Below are 24,326 nucleotides of genomic sequence, written 5' to 3' on the forward strand. Positions count from 1 at the left end.
TTGAGGCTTTATAACTGAACGTCATAATCGTTTTTTAAGTATGAACATTTTGGGCCTAAATGATGTTTTTGATCTTATTTGAGTTTTTTTTTATAGCCTATTTTAGATGGTTTTTACTATTTTTTAAATAAATAGGAGGTTTTGCTATGAAACTTACACAAAAATAAATTCACACGAAATCTACAATATATATATATAAAAAAAAAAAAATAGAAGAATAATAGACCTCTTTTTAATGTTCTTCTGGTGTCTATCTGGAATAATATAAATGTAAAAAAAAAAATTAAAAAATTGCATCCATGTCATCCAGAATGACATATATGTAATTTTTTTTTATTACATTTATGTCTTTTCAGATAAACACCATATGAACACTAAAAAAAACTCTAGTGTTTCTCTATAAAATATATGTTATATATATAAGGGTAGGCCATCAGAGTTTTTTTTTTTTTATCTGCATACAAAAGCGGTTATGCAGGTATGCGATTAACAATTATTAGGCGGTTAATAACAACACATTCATAAACTCACAATTAAGATAACGTGATAGTAAAAATTATTATTATTTTTTTATCAAATTGTATGAAAATTATATAAAAATATGTTGAATAACACGAGTCATTAATCAAATAAAGACTTCCGAAATATGAAAAAAAAAATGATTTTGACATAAACATTTAGAATTTATTTAGGATTGCGTTAAAAAGCTTAAAAAAAAACTTTTAATATATAAAAATATGTGCAAAGCCCCGATAAAAAAAAAAAAAAAAAAAAAAAAGTAAAAGTGCAAAGCAAAAATGAATTCTATGCTGTAAAAAGCCCTTAGTTTCAAATATAATTTCAAAAAAATAAATAAAAATAAAAATATAGATTCAAACGTGGTCTTAGTTGTATGAGGTTAAATTCACTTGCAGACAAAACAACAAAATTATATACATGGTCACATGGACGTACAGATAGGATTGTCGGGTGAGTGGGTGAGATTTGGGCCGCCTCGTTCCCATTAATTTTTTTTTTTTTTTAAGAAAAAAAAAAATTTCAAAAAAAAAAAGAAAAGAAAAAAAGAGGACAGGGAGTTGTCACACGGGGTAGCAATTGGAGACACGTTTTCATAGTCCCATGCATCGAAAATCTATCACAGTTAAAAACGTGGTAGTGGGCAATCATTTAAACTTCAAAGCTGTTCCTCACATGGTGATGGGTCAAAAGTAACAACATGATGGTCCTCCCTCCCCTCGAGGCTCGAGCCCCCTAAAAAGCTTCTGTTTTTCATATTTATAAGATTATAAAATAAATCCTCAAAATTTATACAAATCAACTGAGTGAAAGAATAGAAATTATATTTTTATTTTATAATTATCTTATAATATTGATATTGTAATCTTAGCTAATATTTAGATCAGTTATTATTAAAAAAAATACAAAATTAACTGTTGATTATAATTACTACATCAACATTGTAAAATAGTTTGTTGAATAAAAAAATATTATATTGTATTACTCTAAGCATATTAAAAAAATAATTTTATTGATTTAATATAAAGATTGGTTGATGTGATATAAAGATTGGTTAAAGTGAAGTTTTAACTTTTTTTTATGAGTCAAAAAAAAAAAAAAAGAATATTGTTTGTTAATTTTAAAAAAAATTTTAAAAAAAAAACAAGTTTATGCTGAAAACGCGCGACTGGTTGCTACAGCATCCTAGTAAAGATAACTTTTGATGATGCTCAGTTTTTACTCACAACCTTTCAGAGTTTTTCAATTTAGTAAACGGGGCCTACATTGATCTTTTACAATTTATGGAATTTGTCAGCTTTTGGTATGAAGTCTTTATTGTGTTATCATGTGAATCTCCTCGCGCTGTCTTCTTTTAACCATCATAATAATTTAGGTTATATTTGTTTTTGGCGTAAAATGGTTTTGTCGAGAAATTAATTTTAGAAAAATGTATTTTTGCTGGAAATATTTTTTTGACATTTGGCTCATATAAAAAAATTACAAATATTTTTTATATTTTCATTCAATCATATTAACCTATAAAAATTAATTTTTATTCTCAACATTAAAAAATTAATATAAAAAAATTAACCTAATAATTTGAGTTCCGGCAATGGTCTAGAGAAGGCATATTGGTGGTCCGGTGGTGGTGGCCTACGATGGCCTGGTGGTGGCCTACGATGGCCTAGTGGTGGTTCGACTGTAGTCCGAGAGTGGCTCAGTAATGGTCTGGTGTTGTTTGGTGGTGGTATAACGATGGCTCGGTGGTGGTCCAAGGGTGGCTCGGTGGTTTTCTTGGGATGGGCCGTGGTGGTCCAGCAGTAGTCCTGGGGCTAGTTAGGTGGTAGTCCAAGGTGGCTCGGTGGTAGTTTGGGGGTAGCTTGATGGTGATTCAGGGTAGCTCGATGGTGCTCCAGGTTGGCTCAGTGGTGGTTCGGGGTATCTCGGTGATGGTTCGGTGGTGACTCAAGGGTGGCTCAGTGGTGGTCCGAGAATGACTCGGTAATGGCCCAACGTTGATTGGGCTTGGTGGTGGTCCAGCAGTAGTTTGAGAATGATTTACGAAATTTTAATATAGAAATTATTTTTCAAAACTAAAGAAACTTTTTTGGTCAAATCAAAAATATTTTTGATTTAACTATTATTTTTAGTCGACTCAACACCAAAAAATACATAAAATATTTTATACCTAAACAAACGGATTCTTGGTTCTATGATTTTGGAATTTTTGCCTACACTATAATTCCTATGAGTTTTTGCTCAACATTACACATGCTTAAAAAAACAACACCGGTTGAGTTGGACATCAGCAAAAAAATAAAAATAAATAAATAAATAAAACAGAGAATTTGAAAATTTACCTTAGTTATTCTTTGAACATGCCATGATGCCAAAGCTGATGCTTTTGATAACAATACAAAGTTAAAAATGATAAATACTAGGTATAGTAAAATCTCAACCATTCAGTTTGAAAGCTAATATAAAATGCAAAACGACCCAAATATTATTTCGTGAAATTATATCATGGGCGTCGTTTCGAATATAGATATTTTAGTAATTTTGTAGAATAAAGTTTAGGTAGAACTCATTCTTAAAAATTGGCATGTAAAGGGAGACTGCTCAAAAATTTATATATGCATGGTTAGGATCGTAACATACTACAAAGCTCCGCAACCAACGTTCGCAACAGTCTACTCTAACAGCACTGACCCGATGGTACCCATTTTTCTTTTGCCAGTTTTACTTATTTTATCAATATTCAATAACTTAATACTATACTCATACATAGTACTAAGACATTTTAATCTAGCCTATAAATTACCACTTCAAGAACTCGACTATAGATTCACAAGCCATTCAATCCGATACTCTGAAAAATTTGGCTATGATGCTAAATGGAACTCATTCTATTCAGAGTCTGAGACTAGGCCCTATTTAATAACCCCCTCCCCTCCCCCTTCCCCTTATTTTTACCTTTCCCAAAAAACATTAACTCAAAACATTCTTAACCTTTTTTACTTTTTATATCACATCAATAATTTTTTATTATTATTTAAATAAAAAAATTCAGTACAAAACAGAAAATATCTATTTTTCCATATAAATTATTTCTACTTTATATTACATCAATCATTTTTTACTCACACTCAAAAACAAAATTCTCCTATAAGAGAAGGGGAGGGGAGGGGAGGGGAGGGGAGGGGAGGGGAGGGGGATTACTAAACGGGGCCTAGTCATGACCAGAGAAATGACATATGTGGACCACGTCCGCGTTAATGATCGGGACTCTAATTCATGACCAGACAAACAAGTTGCTCATATTCATTTTGGAACACTATTTCTTTATCTTTTGAAATGTATCCAAGAAACTTTAAAAAAAATTATTTCTATTTTTTTAAAATTTATATATATATTTGGTTATTTTTTTTCTTTCAGTTTTTTTTTTTTTTGAATTTATAAAAACAATTTTATCTTATTGAAAAAAAAAAATTATAATCATTTTTATCTTTTTTGTTTGTCTTATGAAGACATTAACATTTTTTATTTTTTATTTTTATTTATTTATTTTGTAGTTTAGAGGGGACATGAACACAATTTGTAGTTCAAGGGAAACATTGACGGTTAAGTAGAAGTTTAAGAAAGATATGTGTATTTTTTTTTTCTATGACTTATTTTTTCTTATTCAGCTATAAAAGGGCTATTTTTTTTTTTTTTTTTTAATCATTATTCAAATTCTTTAGTTTTAGTTTTTATTTTTTTTTTATTTTTTAGTATTGATGTTATAGTCTCAATTAACTCCTAAATAAGTCATTATTAAAAAAATAAAAAATCCAACAATTGATTGAGATTACCGTATCTATGAGATAGTTTGTTAAATAAAAATGTAATATATTGCACTAATTTAAGCATATTAAAAAAATGATTTGATTGATTTGATATAAATATTGGTTGGTGTGACATAAAGAAAAAATGATTTGATTGATGTGATAAGATTGGTTGAAGTGACATAAAGGCAAAATAAGTTTTAAATTTTTTTTGTGAGCAAAAAATAAAGAAAATGGGAAAATGCAAATAATCCTTCAAAGTTTGACCACTTTTTCAGTTTTGCCTTCAATGTTTAAAAGTTTGCATTGTGCCACAACAAAGTTTTCAAATTTGTCAATGTGGCCAATCCATTAATGATATCTGTCTGCTTTGAGGGAAAGGGTCTTACGTGCTCCGCACATGATTTTTTTTTTTTTTTTTTCATGCGAGCTTCTCCATTTTACCCTCAATTATAGCTTCTCAATTTTACCCTCAGTTAGAGCTTCTCCATTTTTTCCATGCGAGCTTCACCAGAAACTCTCATTTCTCGCCGAAAGAGTGGTGCCCAACTCACCAAGGAGCTCGGCCATCTTCTCTTTCTTCTCATTTTGGTGCTTTAATACGTACTTCCTCAAGCCCTTTCCATCCATACTCTCACACAAAGCCTTCAACTTGGGCCTCGACGGGATTACCGAATTTGAACCTACATCACCACTCGGGTCAACCAAGATTTGGGTCATCTGGGTCTCCAAAATTGATGAAGAAGAAGGGTATTCTGGGTTGATTTGGTTGTTCTTACCTTGTGAGGCACATGGTTCAATTTTGGGGGTTAACTGAGCCAACTCGGTGCAGTGGGTCTAAGTTTGTTTTTCCAACTCGAGCGATTCTAAGAGGTGGAATCGTTCTGTAAGTGAGTTCTGGAGGGCAATGAAGTGAGCGTCGAGGTCGGAACACGTGAGAGAAAAGACGGAGAGGCCTGAAGAATGGGATTGCAACTCGTCGAAGGCCTTCTTGAGGTGCTCTTTCTTCTCGTTTGTGCATTTCAGAGCCGCTAAGATTGTTTCCAGCATCTCCATGATGAATAGGGTTTTCCGGGAAATACAATTAAGAGTTTTGTTTTCTAGCGAGTTGGGCACGACTATTCTAGCGAGAAATGAGAGTTTCTGGTGAAGCTCGCATGGAAAAAACTTGTGCGGAGCACCTGAGGCCCTTCTCGTCAGAGCAGACGGAAATCACTAACGGATTGACAAATTTGAAAACTTCATTGGGGCACATTGCAAATTTTAAACATTGGAGGTAAAACTGAAAAAGTGGTCAAACTTTGGAGGGTTAATTGTATTTTCCCTAAAGAAAATTGTTTGTTAAGTTGATCGAAGGAATAATGAAAAACATAACAATTTAAGCTCAGCTTGTTTCAGCATAAAAAATTTTTTTGTCGGAAAAATATTTTTAGAGAGAACTTTTCAACAAAATGTTTTTCGCTGGAAACATTTTTTGGTGTTTGGCGCATACGAAAAATCACAAATGTTTTTTTTTTTAATATTTTCATTCAATCATATTAACTTATAAATCAATTTTTATTCACAATATAAAAATAATAATTTAAAATAATTTTAAAAAAATAACTTAATAATTTGAGTTCCAGAAATGGTCTGGCGAAAGCCTGTCGGTGGTCTGGTGGTGGCAGACGGTGGCCTAGTTGTGGTTCGACGGTGGTCCAAGGGTGGCTCAATGGTGGTCCAGTGTTGCCTGGTGGTGATACAAAACGATGCTTCGATGGTGGTCCGAGGGTAGCTCGGTGGTTTTCTTGGAATGGTCCAGCGGTGGTTCGTGGGCTGACTAGGTAGTGGTTTGGGGGTAGCTTAGTGGTAGTTCGGGATGACTCAATGGTGGTCCAGGTTGGCTTGGTGATGGTCCAGTGGTGACTTGGAGGTGGCTCGGTGGTTGGTCCGAGAGTGGCTTGGTGGTGGCCTGGCGTTGGCTTAGTGGTGGTCCAGCGATACGTGATTTGAGAATGATTTTCGAAATTTAAAGATAGAAATTGTTTTCTAAAATTAAAGAAGCTTTTTTGGTCAAGCCGAACAATATTTTCAATTTAATTATTATTTTCAGTTGCACCAAACATCAAAAAATATAAAATATTTTACGCTAAAATAAACGAATCCTTAGTTCTAAGATTTTGGAATTTTTGCCTACACTATAATTCCTATGAGTTTTTGCTCAACATTGCATATGCTTAAAAAAAAAATGGTTTAATTGGACATCTGAAAAAAAAAAAAAAAAAGTAAATAAATAAAGAAAACAGAGAATTTGAGAACCGAATTTACCCTAGTTATTCTTTGAACATGCCAAAGCTGATGCTTTTGATAACAATAACAGGTTAAAAATGATAAAGACTAGCTAGGCATGGTAAAATCTCAACTATTCAGTTTGAAAGCTAATATAAAATGCAAAACGAGCCAAACATGTTTTTCGTGAAATTATATCATGGCGTCGTTTCGAATATAGATTGTATTTAAATTATGTGAGATACGTAATATCGTAACATACCATCAAGTTCTGCAATTAACGTCTGCAACGGCCTACTTTAACGGTACTGACCCGACAATATATATCCATTTCTTTTTTGCCAGTTCTATTCATCTATCAGTATTTAATGACTTAATACTGTACTCATATATAATGTTAAGACATTCTAATTTAGCCTACAAATAATTACCTCCTTAATGACTCGACCATTAACTCGCAACCTATTCGATCGCGTACTCAAAGGACACGGCTTTGATACTAAATGAATCAAACTTTAGGTAAAGCCTATGCATATGTCCCGACAAACCATAAAAAGGTATCTATTTGCAGTTTGCACGTTGCATGCAGCGTAATAATCTCCATTCTCCACCAATAAGATGGGAGGGTTGGCGTTGGAAATGATATGGATTATGGACCACGTCCGCGTTGATGATTGGGACTCGATCAAGTGAAGTCATGACCACATAAACAAGTTGATCATATTCATTTTGGAGCTAGCACTATTTCACTCTATCTTTTGCTAGAATATATATATATATATATATATATATATATATATATATATATATATATATATATATATTATTTTTTAAAAATTAAATTTGGTTTTTTTTTTTTTGAATTTGTAAAGACTTTTATTTTATTGAAAAAGAAAATTATGGTCATTTTTATTTTATTTTGTTAGTTTTATGGAAACAATAACATTTTTTAATAGTTTATGAGAACATGGACACAATTTGTAGTTCGAGTGAGACATTGACTATTAATAGAAATTTGAAGAAGATATGTGTGTATATATATAGAGAGAGCCCATTTGGTAAGAATGGACTGTAAAATTTAACTTTTGCAGCCTCCAATGAAATGTTGATACATCATCTAAACACACACACTAAACATTAGATATGAAAACACCATATTTTATACCAAAAAAAAAAAATCAATGGACAAAAGAGTACTTCTTGAGTTTTCTTTCTTACAAGTTGTAAATACCCCACCATCCCAATCGGACTGAGGAAAAATGAGAGTCTATTGTCTAAAAATCGTTGTTTTTTAATTTATTCAAATGATTGTGTGTTTTCATATTTATTATATTTTTTGGTTTTTATTAAGTTGTTTACTTATAATTGGTTGGAGTAAAATAAGGACTGTTTTTTCATTATTCACATTTTTTAGTTTTTATTTTTTTAATAAAAAATTCTTTAGTTATTGTGTGAAAAAGGAAAAAAGAAAGAAAGAAAGAAAATGACAGGTGACCTTTGAGAGTTGAGAGTGAGGTTGGGTGCCACTGGGTAGCTGCTTTTGTACGGAATTAATGATGGCAGTGTCCATCCAATTCCAACTTCTCTGTTTTTCTCTCTCTCTTAAATTATTTGCTTTGGTTCTGCAACTTCCCTCCTGCATGACCTGCAAAATGGCAGCTTTTTTGAATTTTACATTTTGCCACTAGTAATTTATCTTCCTTTTTAAAGGAAGGAAAAATAAAATATAAAAAACCCTAATTCTCTTTTACCTTCTTTTTTTTCCCTCATTTAAATAAATGACATTACAAAATAGAAAGATTTCAATGAAAGAAGAAATTGGATGTGAGCTCTACAACAACAAACTTAAACGAAAGATAATGTGTAATTTGAAAACAAAAACTAGAAAATAGGTCTATAAATGATTCAAAAAGGACCATCAACAATCTGGTCCTTTATATTGTAAACAAAAAATAAAATAAAATAAGCCCCATCAAACGATATAAACGCCAAAACAGGGTGTGGCGTAGCCTTATTCGTCTTTTCATGGTTTGTCAACTTGAGGGCCCATTTGTTGAAAGAGAATCCATGTTTTCTCTCAAACAACTTTTTTTTATTTTTCTCTCAAAAAAATTTAAATATTCTTTTACATTTATATCACATCAATTACTTTTTATTACTTACTATTCAAACAAAAAATTCACAATAAAACTTTTTTATTAAACGGCGTTATTCAATGTGCACTTTTTTCTTAAAGTCCAGATACCCTTCTCAAAGTACCATCCAATTGACAATGTCTCCTATTAAACTTTTAATTAGGAAAATGTCTCCCAAACTACTAAAATATTGTCAATGTACCCCCAATGCCAACAAAAAGACAAAGATGACCTTACAATTTTTTTTATAAAACAAAAATACCCCTATAAATTCAATATATATATATATATATATATAATGAAAAATTTATTTTTTTAAAACAAAAATTTTAATTTGTTTTAAAAAACGATTTTTTTTTTTTAGTTTCATTTAAAAAAAATAGAAATTTCAGTTTTTTTTTTTTCAAAAAAAAAAAAATCAAAATCAAAACTTTAAATTTTTAAATTTGGCCACCTTTAGTTTTTATGTATTTATTTTTAACTTTTAGTATTTTTTTAATTTTATTAAGGGTATTTTTATCATTGAAAAACATTGACAATTTTTTATAGTTTGGATGGAGGTACATTGTCCAAATTAAAAATTTGGAAGGACTATCAATTGAATGGTAGTCTCAGAAATATATGTAGACTTTACCCTTATTATTAGTATTATTATTATTTTTTTGGTAAGAAAATGGCACACGACTACACGAGTTCTACCAACCATCTAAAGTGCAAATATGGTTAGTACACAAAGGCACTACAATTCATGAAATTGTTCACATGGAAAATAATTGGGTTCGAATGGTACAATATTTTATAGAATGTTATTTACCTTTTTCTCTTTTCTATTTTTTTAAGTGGCATAAATGTAAAATTCTTTTTTTTTTTTTTTTATGTGAAAATAATTTTTAATATTTTGTGTTAAGTTATTTGTTAATAACTTAATACTTGTACTTTTTTTTTCTTCCTTAAACAAAAAAATAGTCCGAAAAAGCATTGCCAAATTTGATAATGATCCATAATAGAAAGATAAAAGCTTAGTAGTTGTTGAGGTCGAAAGTCACTTTTTGAATTTTAGTGGCTAAAACACAAAAGTGATCATACTTATGGAGGTAAAGTTTTTTTTGGAGAGCATTTTTTGAGAGTTTAGGTGGTTAAAAGTCACGTGCAGCGTACGTGATTAACATTCCGTCTACAAAGATGGAAAAACTTAACGGAAGGGTTAACTTGTTACAATTTGTTAATTTGTGGGCATGTGATCATTCTTTAGGGGTAAACTGTATTTTTTCCTATTTTTGTGATGAATCTTTGCTGCATGGCATGTGAGATCGTGGGTCACCCCACTATAACAACAATGAAGGCTGTTAAATGAGCCATCAAAAATTAATTTGGTCTTGGATCGATAAATAAATGAGCTGTTTGTGAATATAAAAATTTGCTCAAATATTAAACGATACATACTCGTATAAATTCAGTTCGGCTCATATAACTTCAATTTTAATGTTATTTTAATTTTATATTGAGAACATTTTAAGTAAAAGGAAATTTTCTTTCTATTAAGATAGATATAATTTAAATTATTGTTATATCATGAGTTTAGTTTTAGAGATATGCGTGTACATGAGTGTTTTTACATGTATGTGTGGATATGTGTTTGTGTATGTACATAATGAACTAATATATGTACTATAAAACATACCGATAATAACTTAAATGTGTCTAATTTATTTATTATTAGTAAGCATTATCATAATTATTTTGTACTAATTATTTCATTTTATAATTAATTATGAAATAGTGTTAAATCATTAATGCAACTTGCAAGTAATTGCCTTCTTGTAGGAATTAAAAAAGAAAGAAAGAAAGTAGAAAAGATAAAATTCAAGAAAAAGATCGAAGCCAAGTCATGCGTGTCAGATTGCTACTATAAATTGTAAGTGTCTATTAAAAGACACCAAAAAGCTAATAAAATAATCAGATAAGTTAATTATCAAATATTTACGCTTGTTATTGGGAGAATTAGGGTTTTTCGAACTATTATAAAAGAAGAAGGCCTAGAATTCCTCCACTTATCTTACCAAAATTATATTTCTTGTTAATTTCCATCCCATGTGTTTGTAGGCATGATTATTGTTATATTTGATTCATATATAATTACGAAATATGACAAAAATCTTCTCAATTGTGACTAACTTTTGGGGTAAGGTGTTGTCCATATTGAATAATTGAATTATAAATGTGTTACAGGTGTTAAGTCTTATATTGATCCTTTATTAAATATAAGTAGGCTTTGTAGCGACTTTAAGAAGCCTAAATTATAATATAATTATATATAGGTAAATTACACTTTACTCAAACTATTATCCAATTTATAATTTAATCTCTAAACGATGACTCAACGTAACTCAGACCTATAAACTACCAAAATGCTTTGATAAGACAAGTCCTAAGCATTTGATACGACCGAAGTATCCAAGTCCTAACCTCCTTCAGTGGTTCAAACCTCTATGCAAAACATCTAATAATGAAAACAAGTCCAGTCAAACTTTTTATTTTATACGTAATAAAAATTTATTAAGAGCAAAATGGTACAACCCAAGTTCACAAAAAGTATACAAAAGAAACGCATAACTAGAAAAAACAAGATCGAGAAAGTCAAGAAAGTCCACTCAAACTAAAACAACGTAAAGTTTATTTCTAGCATGGCAAGGATTCACGTAAGGAGAAGAGCTCATCTTCAAGTTTAGGTTTTTAGGTCATGCAAAGATTCAATTTACATGTTCACATAAATATAAAAGTGGATGAAGGCAGCAAAATCCCTCTCTTTCTTCCCCTCTAACTTGGATTTCCAAAATTCCATAATAGTTGAAAATGCAGGAGAATTTGGAGAGAAAGAAAACTTATTTCACAACTTGTTCTTGCTCGATGACTAGGTGACTCATGCGTACGTACTTTATTTATGTGGAGCATTTGGAGAGAAAGAAATCAACGTCTTTTCAAAGACCGTGAGTCAAGTGTGCTTTAGCTGAAATCCTCCTTTTTGAGTGCCCTCTTAGATTGGGCTGTTTCTTTCCTAATTTCTCTCCTCTAATCTTGTAGATTTTGTTAACTTTTAAGATTTTTGACCCATGTAGGGTGGTTGCTTTTCTTGATTACTTTTCGTATATGTGATTGTGACCTTTCTACTTCTACTAATAAATTATTATACATTTTTTTCTTAAAAAAAAAAAAAAAAAAAAAAAAAAAAACACAATTCTAAGATGCAGCCTTGGCTCCTAAAATAAAATAAACCAAGCCAACAACTTTCTAACGCAAATAATAAGACTCAATACTAGCTAATGTAGCTTACGGAGGGTGCTGATCAGGCCCCCACATCAAAATTGACCATATTTTTGAAGATTTTTTTTTTATCTTAAATCTTGTTCTTTAGTGAGCTTCTTTCTGCCTGCAACATAACTTTACTAGTGCAGCTCAACAAAAAAGAGATGGTGACCTTGGAACCAGAAGAAGAGGAGGTGATGGAGCTAATAGTGATGATGAGCAACTATCTCCAGCACTCTGGCAAATACTATCAACTTAAGAGGATGAAGAAGACTGGAAACAAGATAGCATATTTCAAACATGTGTAAGTTGCAACAGTCAGCTGGTACTATGTTCATTGATGAGAGCAGCTGCACCAATGATGCGCCAGAGGATGCTATGTGAAACTTGGGTTTAAAAGCTATTTTTTTTTTCAAGGTTTAAAAACTTAACATATGCTAATCCTTACAAGGTTGCTTGGGTAAGCAGCACGAATCTAAACATCCATGAGAGATGTTTGCTTACCTTTCTGATTTGCAATTTCATAGATAAAATGTGATGCGATATTCTTCCTCCAAAGGTGTGCTTGCTAGGCCAACCATGGTTATTTGATAAAAACATCGCACTGTGGGTTTGATATTACATATTCCTTCGATGACGACAACCACGACATCAAGCTAATGCCTGCCAAGGACTTATGCATATTGATTCGCTCCAAGAAGGAATTCTTGGTCCAGGGTCTTTTCTTCTCAAGTGTATATCAACTCAACTAGAGATGTAGTTCTTGGTCCAGCCCCTCACTTGATGGGATCGAGTCGTTTTTGGAATGGGAGAACTGATATAACTGCCAGCCATACAAAGAAAAGAGGAAACAACCAGCAACTGACAGACTTTTCCAGAAGCCTATTTTGAAATTTTTGCCAAGAAGAATCCCAAATTAGCATAATGGGGTAGTTGAAGACTTTGATACTTTTTTTTTTTTTTAATTAATCGAGATATCATTAAAACCGTAATGTAACCCTATGTACACAGGAAGTATAAAAGACAAGCCACCAAACTAGTAGGGGCAAAAAAAAAAAAAAATCATGATAACTATCTCCAAAAGAAAAATATAAGTAGCTGTTCAACGATACAAAGTGTTGAAAATAAAGACTTAATTTCCTCTAAAATCCTTTCACAGTCTTTAAAACTTTTATCATTTCTTTCCTTCCATAAATACTACAAAAATCACAAAGGCACCATCTTCCACACAACTGCACTCCGAGCGCTGCTAACAGTCCACCAATAAGCATATAAATCAATTACTCGTCTAGGCATAATCCAAGACAATCCAAATTGACCATGGAAAACAATTCATATGGCACAAGCAACCTCACTATGAAGAAGAAGATCCACGGACTTCTCATTCCTTTTGCACGTGCAACACTTATTAACCACAATGACGCGTCGCTTTCGAAGATTGTCCATGGTAAGAATCTTTCCTAGGGTCCCCAACCACACAAAAAGGCCACCCTGAACTGAACCTTTGTCCGCCAAAGCTCTTCCAAGGGAAATGGAAACCATCATGACAACTCATGACATTGTAGAACGATAAACACTTGCTAGTAATTATGAGCAAAGTATTTCATTTTTGTGATGAAAGTTTCCCAGAATTACTTCAAATAGGAGCTAGTTACTAAGGATGATAGTAATTTGTTTTGAAGGAACTTCTGGGTGAATAAAGTCAGTTACTTCTGCATGGCAGCTGCTGTCCTTTAAAGTCAAGTACTTCTACTTACTTTTCGATGAAATGTGAGAGTATTTCCTTAAGTAATCGTGGCTATAAAAGGATGTTATTTGTACTCTTTTGGCAGTGATTCAATGAATTGGAAGTTGAGTTGTTTGATTTTTAGTTTGGAATCCCTTCCCTCCTTTGTCTCTTCCAATCTGATCTTCGTTCTTAATTCTCTTTCTTGTTGATCTTCTCAGCAGTTATTTCCTTCTTTCTTGCTGCAATTCTGAGAAATATAATCTATTTTTTCTCTCATAATTGATCCTGAACAAAAATATGATTATTTTCCCTCTTTATATCCCACCTAAGATTCTATTACTCTTTTCTAACCATCGCCACTCAATTATCACCATCTTCTCAGCAAGACAACCTTAGAAACAATTAATTCAATGATGTCCTGCATCCTTCTGTAGCCACATTTTTTTTTTTCCTTTTAAGTATAAGAAAACAAAACTTATCAGAAAATGAAGACATCTCAAGTACAGAGGAGCATAAAGCAAGTTCTCCTACAGGCATACAATCTAAAGTGCAACAAACCAGGAAAGTCCAGAGAAGAAGAAATATACTTCCAAGAGCAGAAATCCAAAAAAAGAAGAAAAAAGAGAGATCTAAGAAATAGCAATTTTAAAGCATTCACTAAAAGCTCCTTAAGGATCAACTATGAATACAGAACCAAAAAGTGAACACATAATAAAGTTGCAAATAACCAACAGAAAACACACTGATTGAAATAACGAATCTGGCCAATCAAACTAATATGCATGCATTTCAATCATTTATAGAAGTATGTCTTGTACCAGAAACTGGTAAGATCTTTGGCACAAGAAAACACAACAAAGTCCTATTACCATACATGTTATGACCAAATTTATGATGATGAACACATTATGTCGATGAAAACAAGAAATAAAACACAACAAAATCCTATTACCATACATGTTATGTTGTACAAATGACCAAATTTATGATGGCATTATCAAAGACATAATTGGTTTCTGTCGAACATATAAAAGGATATGCAAGCATTTTCTTGTATCATACTGTCATTTGTGTGCGTCATCCATACATACACATATGTAAATATATCATGCTGTCGTGTGTGTATCTATGTATTTGTGTGTGTGTGTATGTGTACTTATATACTCTACATTCTGTTTATGATCTGATTAAACAGAGATGAACATACAACTGTAGTAAGCATGAAAAAATAGCACTGGAACTCTGGACCTTGCAGAAAGAGCAAGATCTTATCAATGTAGTAAAAGAGACAAGAATCAACAGGTTATAGAAAAAATGCGCCTTTAATGAGCGATATCTATGTGTACTTCGACACTTCAAGATTGATATCAAACAAAGGAATCGGAAACTAGGATATCAGTTAAAAGACATACTAAGGTGGCAATATCAATGGGTTCCTCTTTCTCAGAGCAACTTGTCTCTTCTTTCAGAGGGCAACTTAGTTCATCATGTTCCTCCTGTGCATAACAACTATAATGATGCTAAGATCAATTGACAAATTAAATAGCTAGTGCTGGTTCATTATAACATCAAGGACAAACCTCAATTGACCTGAGAATTATGTTCTCCAATACTTATCAAAAAATAAAAAAAAAAGAATTATGTTCTCCAATGATAAGTATCCTTCCACCTAAGAGAGAGAAACAAATAAGAGAAGTAAAATAACATCAAGTGTTGAAAACTAACTGATTTCAACAGAGGAAGATCATGAGAAGCAACCCAAGGTTGACAACACTAACATCATGAGAAGCAACCCAAGGTTGTTTTGGACAAGTGACCCATGACCACGGAGGGAAAGCTGACATAAAGCTTTTCCATTTCTCCATAAAAGCACAAGCAGCAAGACGAAAATCACTTGATGAGAGGGTACCATTCCATGATAAAATATCCATGACCACTTCTTTTACAGCACTATTACATCCTAAAGGGAAAAGGTAAAAATATATTCACTTTCACAGTTGAAACTACATACGTAAAAAAAATAAGTAAATTTTGGAGTCACAAACTAGACATGAAACTACGTAGTAAAAAAATCATTTTAATTATCCAAAACTAGCATATAACCCGCACTACCTGCTATTTTTTTTATTTATTATTATTATAATAATTTCAAAAATCTTTTTTGAAAAACAAATCTTGATAAAGAATAGTAAAAAATAGAAATAATTATAAAGGAAAGAAAGATAGCAAGTCAAGCACCCAGCTCTACCATATATATATCAAAAGAGGTGAATTACATCTATACAAAGTGAATCACTTTCTTTTACTGATGGCAGTTGAAGAAGAACCTAAGTCTATCTTTGATAGCTTCAAACTTTCTTAGTAGAGCTCTTCCGGAAGATACCACCCTCCATCTGTCCAACCAGAATCAAGTAAGTAAAACCAAAAGTAGCAAAGTACAACATATCAATAAGTAGAACACCTCAGAATAACATGAGGATTCTGACCAACGAATTATCCTAACAAACTAAAAGTGCAATGTACTTGCATAAACACAATCACCAACTTCTAAAGCACCAGTTTTCAAATTCAATAATTTATTTTATCGCAAGTAAAATTACATTAAAAAATATGACTGGGCATGAAAGAGATGCCAAAACTTAAACCCAATACTACACATGCCCATAAAAAATTCCACCAAACCGAGGCAGTTCAAAGTAGAAGTTTGAGCCAAAGAAAATTACCAACAAAAGCATATATGTATGCAAATACAATAGACTCTAATTAATAAAATAGTATGAATGGTTAACAAGTAAGGATATAAACAACCCTTGAATTTTGGGGCTATCTACACTGAAGTAAATATGTCCCAAGGTATTTTTTTTATGATTCCAATTTTTGTCAAAAAGATCAAAATTTACAAATAAAATTAATATTCCAAAACAGACCCCAGTCTACAATCTTATAATTCCAATCTACTCGAAGAAGAGAGAGAGGAGAAGAATATGCATACCGAAAGCCCCAAATCAGCGTAAAAAATTGCCCCCTTTCAATTGTGCAGCAAAGCCAAAAAGAAAAAATAGAGAAATACGAAAACCAAAAAGAGAGATAGAATGTGCGTTAGAGAAAGAAAAGGAAAACAGAAGACGAGAGAATAGCGGAGAAGAAGAAGGAGAAGAGAAAGATCTGTGAGAGTTAAGAGTCTAGAAGGGTGAGACGGTGGGGAAAGAAACGTTTTTTTCTTTTTTCTTTTTTTATCGAAACGCACGCCCGTTAATTGACCGTTTTGGTCAGCATTAAGTTTTCATTGAAACACATCAATTTCAGCTAAAACGCACAGCTTAACTAAATGACAATGCACGCACGGTTCAATTTTAAAAATCATGGGTTCAGTAAACACACGCACGGTTCAACCTTTCAAAATAACCTTTTAATTCCACGTGACACAATGTTATGCAATATAAAAAAGATCTCAGCTATTATATATACTAACTTATAAGAGCATTCCTAATAGTCTCATCAAATTTTATTCACTAAAATAGTTAAAAATCACTTTTCTCTATTTTGATGAGCCACTTTTTTAAAATTCTCCCAGCAGCCTCACCATTTAAACTATTTATTATCACTATTTTATTTAAATAATATTTTTTTAATATTTATTTATTCTTTCTCTATATAATCTTTTTACAAAAAATTCTTCATATCTATGAAATAAGGACATTATCGTGTGAGAGATGGAAGATGGGAGAAGAAAATGAGAGAAAAAAAGGAAAAAAGTGTGCTGATCATGTGAGAGAGAAATGTGAAACAAAATTTGGTGAGTGTGTTGTTGAGCGAAAATGCCTCATCTAATTTGGTTAGTAATTTCTGTCATCAAATTTTTTTGGTTAAAATGGTGAGGCTGTTGGGAGTGGTTTTTAAGGATTTTCATCAAATTGGCTCACCAAAATAGCTAAAAAACTATTTTGGTGAGGCTACTATGAATGCTCTAACCAGCTTTATGAGCAAGCTTTTTTTATTATAATTAATTTGGAAAGTCTTTAAAAAATTATTAGTAATTAATTTTCTTTTCTCACTCATTTAACTAATTACTACCAAATATATATATATATATATATATATATATATATATATATATATATATATATATATATATATATATATGAGTTGTGATTCATGCACTACCCTTAGTACAACTAGTGCACAACCCTAAGGCATATTGAGATGGGGCTTCATGGATCCCACCCTATTGTGATTTGGGGTTGTGCTCAAGTTGTCTTTTTAGCATTTCCCTATAAATATATAAGATCATTTGAAACAACAGTTTTTTACTCAATACTATAAATGCACATATTAATAAAATTTAAAATTCATAAAGTTTAATTCTTATAAATTGAAACATGTTAAATAATTGTTCCTATAGATGTAGTTTAAAACGAAATGAACTATGTTGGTATACAAACATAAAAAATTGGGTTGCATGAAATTTCTATCCTTGAAAAAAAGAGAAAAAAAAAAAAAAGTGACAAAAATATTGAGAACCCAAAAACACAAACATGACATGAATGAAAACATATGATAATATAAAATCCCATAAAAAAAAATTATAAAAACAAATCATAGATTCATAATTCATTATAAAACCTTAAAAGCTAATGTCGGCCATCAATTAAGAATGGTGTATTACCCAAAAAAAAAAAAGTCATACCTTATACCAAAATCAATGATAAGAAACTCTCTCTCTCATTTCTCTGAATTCAATGTAAAATTTACAAATCGAAAAATAGGCCATTTGAATATTAAAAAAAAAAAACAAAAAGAAGAAGAAGAAGAAGAATAGAAAGGATTGTACAAAAAAAGAATAGAAACGGTTTCAAAACACTAAAGAAATAATTAAGCATTGAACTTCATATGAGAGGATTTATTTGATTGCAAAATAATAATAATAATAATAATAATAATAATAAAGGAAAGAAATATGGCAAGTCAAGCACTCAGCTCTGCCAGATTCATATCAAAAGAGATGAATTACATCTATACAAAGTGAATCGCTTTCTTTTACTGATAGTCGTTGAAGAGTAACCTAAATCTATTTTTGATAGCTTCAAGCTTTTTGAGTATAACTTCTCAAGATGATACAAACCTCTATCTGTCCAACCATAACCAAGTAAGTAAAGCCAAAAGTAGTAAAGTACAACATATCAATAAATTAAACACCTTAGAAGAACATGAGTATGATATATGAATTATCCTAGTAGCATATGTTGACAAAGCTGAAAGAAATAAACTTCAAGTGCAATGTATTTTGTATAAATGCAATCACTAACATCTAAAGCACCAGTTTTCAAATTCAACAATTTATTTTATTGTAAGTAAAATTACATTAGAAAATATGAATGGGCGTGAAAAAGATGCCAAAACTTAAACCCAAGACTACACATGTCCATAAAAAATTCTACCAAATCGGGGACAAAAAAAAAAAAAAAAAAAACTAACAGTAGAGAGAGGAGAAGAATATACATACCGATTGCCCCCTTTTCAATTTTGCAGCAAGGACAAAAAAAAAAAAAAAAAAAAAAAACAGAGAAAAACTAAGAAACAAAGAAATATGAAAACCAGATAAAGAGAGAGCGTGCATTAGAGAAAGAAAGGAAAGTAGAAGAAAAAAGAAGAACAACACCGACTCTATATATCTTGGGGCTTAAAGCAAAAGTTTAAAATGAGGCATTTTTAAATTTTAATATTAAATAGATATTTCAACTAAAAAGTATAATTCTATAACAATTCGATTTATAAATTAAAATAATTCTGAAATGTATTTATTAAATAATAAAATCACATGCTATCCACAAGGAGAGAATCAAAATATTGCATCGGATTAAAAAGAAATATTAGATTATTCATAAAGTACTTTTAAGTTTATTTTTTATTTGTTGGTTAAGAGTATCCGCATCGAGCTCGACATTTCAAACATTTCACCAAATTTTGGTGAAACTTCTCAAAAACTCATCTACATCAAGCTTTCCATCGTTTCACCAGAATACCTTTTGTCAGAATCCTTCAACATATTTGACGCCCATCAAGCTCACGCTATTCCATTTATTATTATTTTTTTCATTCTCGTGCCTTTCTTCACTTTCCTCCGTTTCCTTCTGCAAATCTCTGTCTGTCACTTTCCTCAGCATCAAGGTGGGAATCACATGGGCTGCTTGTTGTCTCTCTCTGCCTCCGCACCATGATCTTCTTCCTCATCAACATCATCGTCGTCACCCACTGATTCTACCACAAGATCCCCCATCCACCGCCCCACCATGGCTGACGATAAGGTACTCACCAACTTTCACATACTCTGTTTTCATTGTTTGGTTGCTGAGAAAAAAAGAAGGAAAATTCGGGTGGTTGTTGATAGCAGCGTTCAAGTGGGAAATGTGGGATCCAGGTTCTTTAGTATGCAATACATCAAATGACAAAAGCAGGTCCAATCAAACTTTTTATTTTATATGCAATCAAAATTTTTTAAGAGCAAAATGGTACAACCCAAATACACAAGAAGTATACAAAAAAAACACCTAACTAGAAAAAGACAAGATCGAGAAAATCAATAAAGTCCACTCAAACTAAAACAACGTAAAATTTATTTTTAGCATGGCAAGGATTCACAAAAGGAGAAGGGCTAATCTTCAAGTTTAGGTTTTTAGGTCAGGCAAATATTCAATTTACATGTTCACATTAATATAAAAGTGGATGAAGGTAGCAAAATGCAGCAAAATCCATCTCTTTCTTCCCCTCAAACTTGGATTTCCAAGATTCCATAATAGTTGGAAATGCAGAAGGAGAATTTGGAGACAAAGAACACTTATTTCACAACTTGTTTCTGCCTGATGACTTGGTGTCTAATTCCTATTTTACTTATGTGGAGCATTTGGAGAGAAAGAAATCGACGTCTTTTTGAGGACCATGAGTCAAGTGTGCTTCAACTGAAATCCTCCTTTTTGAGTGCCCTCTTAGATTGAGATGTATCTTTCATTCATAATTTTTCTTCTCTAATCTTATAGATTTTGTTAACTTTTAAGTTTTTCGATTCCTATAGGGTGGTTGCTTTTCTTGATTTCTTTTCATGTATGTGATAGTGAGCTTTCTTCTTCTACTAATAAATTATTATTCATAAATATATATATATATATATATATATATATATATATATATATATATATATATATATATATATATATATATATATATATATATTCTAGGAAGTAGCCTTGGCTCCGAAAATAAAATAAAATAAGTAAACCAAGCCAACAACTTTCTAACACAAATAATAAGACTTAATACTAACTAATGTAGCCTACAAAAGGTGCCGATTAGGCCCCACATCAAAATTGACCATATTTCTGAATAATTTTGATCTTAAATCTTGTTATTTAGTGAGCTTTAGGGATGTAATAGAACCGAGCCTAGTGAAGTTTTAAGATTTCAAGACTGGCTAGTTTATTAGTCGAGTTCGAATTCGAGTTGAGCTGTAAAATGCTTGTTTAACTCGGCTTATTTAAAACTCGAGCGAGCTCGAGCTCGAGCTCGAACTCAAGCTCGAACTCGTTGAGAATGACATTCGAGCCGAGCCGAGCCAAGTCAGGTTACTCGACGAGCTCGGCTCAACTAAAGCTCGAAGTAAGCTATTAAATTTTTCAATGTGTGATGAAAGCGGAATTCAAACCCGAGTTTGTGAACAACTTCCATATTAAGTATTAATAACTTAATATGTTAGTTTAACATACTATATATATATTACATTTACTTAGTATATGACAATTAACTAGATAATATGTTAGTTTATGAACTAATTAGTTAGTATGTTAACTAATACACACACATATAAATATTAAGTAACATATATAACATGTATTACTTAATTACTAATGTACATGCTTAAATTTATATAACTCATTTGTAGTAATATATATATATATATATATATATAGAGAGAGAGAGAGAGAGAGAGAGAGAGAGACACACACACACACACACACACACACACACACACACATACAAGAGATATGAACGAGCTAACGAGTCGGACTAACGAGCCGGGCGAGCGATCTAGTCGATCTTTAAACGAGTTGAGCTCGCGAGCCCCTATCGAGTTTTGTCGAGCGAGTCGAGTATGTATCACTTATCAATTGAGCGGGTTTCTATAGTAACGAGCGAGTTTTTATAGTATTGAGCTCGAGTTCGAATTGGGCTAAACCGGGCGGATATCGAGCGGGTTGTTGAATGGACTGGTTTATTTACATCCCTAGTGTGCGTCTTTCTTCCTGCAACATAACTTTACTAGTGCAGCACAACAAAAAAGAGATGGTGACCTTGGAACCAAAAGAAGAAAGATGAGATGATGAAGCTAATAGTGATGATGAGCAACTATCTCTAGAACTCTAGAAAGTACTATCAACTTAAAAGGATGAAGAAGACTTGAAACAAAATAGCATATTTCAAACATGTGTAAGTTGCAACAGTTAGCTGGTACTATGTTCATTGATGAGAGCAGCTACACGAATGATGTGCTAGAGGATGCTATGTAAAACTTGGGTTTATTTATTTATTTTTTTGTAATAAGTTTAGGGTTTAAAAACTTAACACATGCTAATCCTTACGAGGTTGCTTGGGTAAGCAACACGAATCTAAACATCCATGAGAGATGTTTGCTTATGAATTTGATTTGCAATTTCATAGACAGTGCAATTTGATGTTCTTCCTCCAAAGGTGTGCTTGCTAAGCCAAGTTATTTGATAAAAAGAACATCGCACTGTGGGTTTGGTATTACATATTCCATCGATGTGGACAACCACGGCATCAAGCTAATGCCTGCCAAGGACTTAAGCATATTAATTCGTTCAAAGATGGAATACTTGGTCTAGGGTTTTTTCTTCTCAACTGTATTAACTCAACTGACAAACTTTTCCAGTGTTTGTTTTGTCTTTACCAGCTCATTTTGGGTGCCGGCAAATGCTCTATTTTTTGTAACGAGGGTTTGTGATTTAAAAATAGCGATTTAAAAATACGATTTTTAAAACCTCAGTTAAGCTTCTTGTAAAATTGCAGTTTGACCTTTAAAATTCTATTTTATCTTTTAACATCGTGTGTTTTTTTAACAACGCATCTCCTTGGATGCGATTTGAAAAATCAGATTTTTCTATATTTTTAAAATTACAATTTTTTAAAAACACTCCCAAATGATACATCTTTTGTAATTTAGTTTAAAATTACATTTTTTGTCTACAAAATCACAATGCCAAACGTACTCTAAGTAAAAAGTGGATTCCTATCTCCTACGGTCCAAAGCCAACCCAAATGCCAAATCTAGTAAGCTAGTGAGTTCTCTGGTTCAGCTTGAATTTAAGCATTCACAATTGCCAACCCAAGCAAGGCCCAAGCCCAATCTCAGTTATGGGCTATTAAGAAAATGACATCTAGCAAGCTGTGGGTATTTTTTTTTATTTTTTTTTTCCCTTTTGGGTACTAAGGTCGTCAACTATTTACTTATCTATATAAGGAAAAAGAGCAAAAAACGAAGACTAATACTACTCTTCACACTTATTATATATTGATTGACGTTGCATATTGTCGTAATCTAAAGTTTATGGGGAATATTATCCATTGGGTGGTAGTTTGAAGGGGATATGTGGACTTTTTCTTTGAATTAAAGTTTCTTAATTAACTTGAAATTGTAATTTCCACTAGTAAATAAATTTATAGGCTATATTGCTTGATGCTTTTTGGTGATGAAATTATTTGAAGAACATATGGATGGCCCTTTTGATATTGATATCATTGGGAAAAAAATACTGCATGTTATCGAATAAAAGGTTTTTGATGTCTTTTATCACTATTCACTACCCAAAACTTTCTAGGGTGACTTTAAATATTTAACCACTGTTTTAACATTCTATGCCTCCAAATCTTTCAAAAAAATAGTTGCTCAAATTGTTTGTTGGCTTCTACATTCAAAAATAAAAGTTCGTGAATGTCAACAATATTATCTCCAAATGACAAGGTTTTATCCAATTTTATATGCCAAATTCACAAAGCAAAGGATTACTAGTAGAGAATCAAGAATAACAACATATCTTCTCAAACTTCAAACTCAAAGTCTTTGGTCAAGTATGAGAAAATAGAATTGAACATAAAAAAACTTATGTAATAAGTAGCGTTATCTTAAATCAAACAAACTCTTATTTGTTACACAGAAATACTAAGCATCTTTGCGTTATCAAATATATATGAGAAAACTAATTTTCTCCTTGAACATGGATATAATAAATCAAAAGACTCATATATAAATTAATTTGCATTTAAAATTGAGATGATTGACTTGATTCATTTGATTGATTCGAATTTTCTTCACCACCTCTTACAATTTTGTCTAGTGATGAGAGGAAAGGCTTGGAAGGCATTTGTAAGCATTCAACTTCTCCTTGAAGCATTTGAACGACTTAGTTCATTGAAGGGTGTTCATTAGGCTTCATTTGTATATATTATAATGCAATAATGATCATCTTATTGCCTATTTTCTTTTCCTCCTCTGTTGCGTCT

At 31.7% G+C, this 24,326-nt stretch overlaps 1 protein-coding gene across 3 annotated transcripts in view; it reads right to left on the reverse strand.

Moving 5' to 3' along the window:
* LOC133880715 (ubiquitin-like-conjugating enzyme ATG10) overlaps nucleotides 1-16,889 on the reverse strand; it is a 66,194-nt gene extending 49,305 nt beyond the window's left edge. For 2 of the 3 annotated variants that reach the window (XM_062319715.1, XM_062319712.1), the window contains exons 1-6: nucleotides 16,750-16,889; nucleotides 16,034-16,150; nucleotides 15,536-15,717; nucleotides 15,392-15,426; nucleotides 15,338-15,350; nucleotides 15,170-15,253 (exon numbers count right to left, since the gene is read on the reverse strand). In XM_062319715.1, the coding sequence (XP_062175699.1) occupies nucleotides 15,170-15,253; nucleotides 15,338-15,350; nucleotides 15,392-15,426; nucleotides 15,536-15,688 (285 nt within the window). In that variant the 5' untranslated portion in view covers nucleotides 15,689-15,717; nucleotides 16,034-16,150; nucleotides 16,750-16,889. The remainder of the gene's footprint in view (nucleotides 1-15,169; nucleotides 15,254-15,337; nucleotides 15,351-15,391; nucleotides 15,427-15,535; nucleotides 15,718-16,033; nucleotides 16,151-16,749) is intronic. The other variant, XM_062319713.1, reaches the window with a different exon arrangement.
* Between the last annotated feature and the right edge of the window lie 7,437 nt (nucleotides 16,890-24,326).

The sequence above is a fragment of the Alnus glutinosa genome, chromosome 10, assembly GCF_958979055.1.
Source record: "Alnus glutinosa chromosome 10, dhAlnGlut1.1, whole genome shotgun sequence".
Classification (NCBI taxonomy): Eukaryota; Viridiplantae; Streptophyta; class Magnoliopsida; order Fagales; family Betulaceae; genus Alnus; species Alnus glutinosa.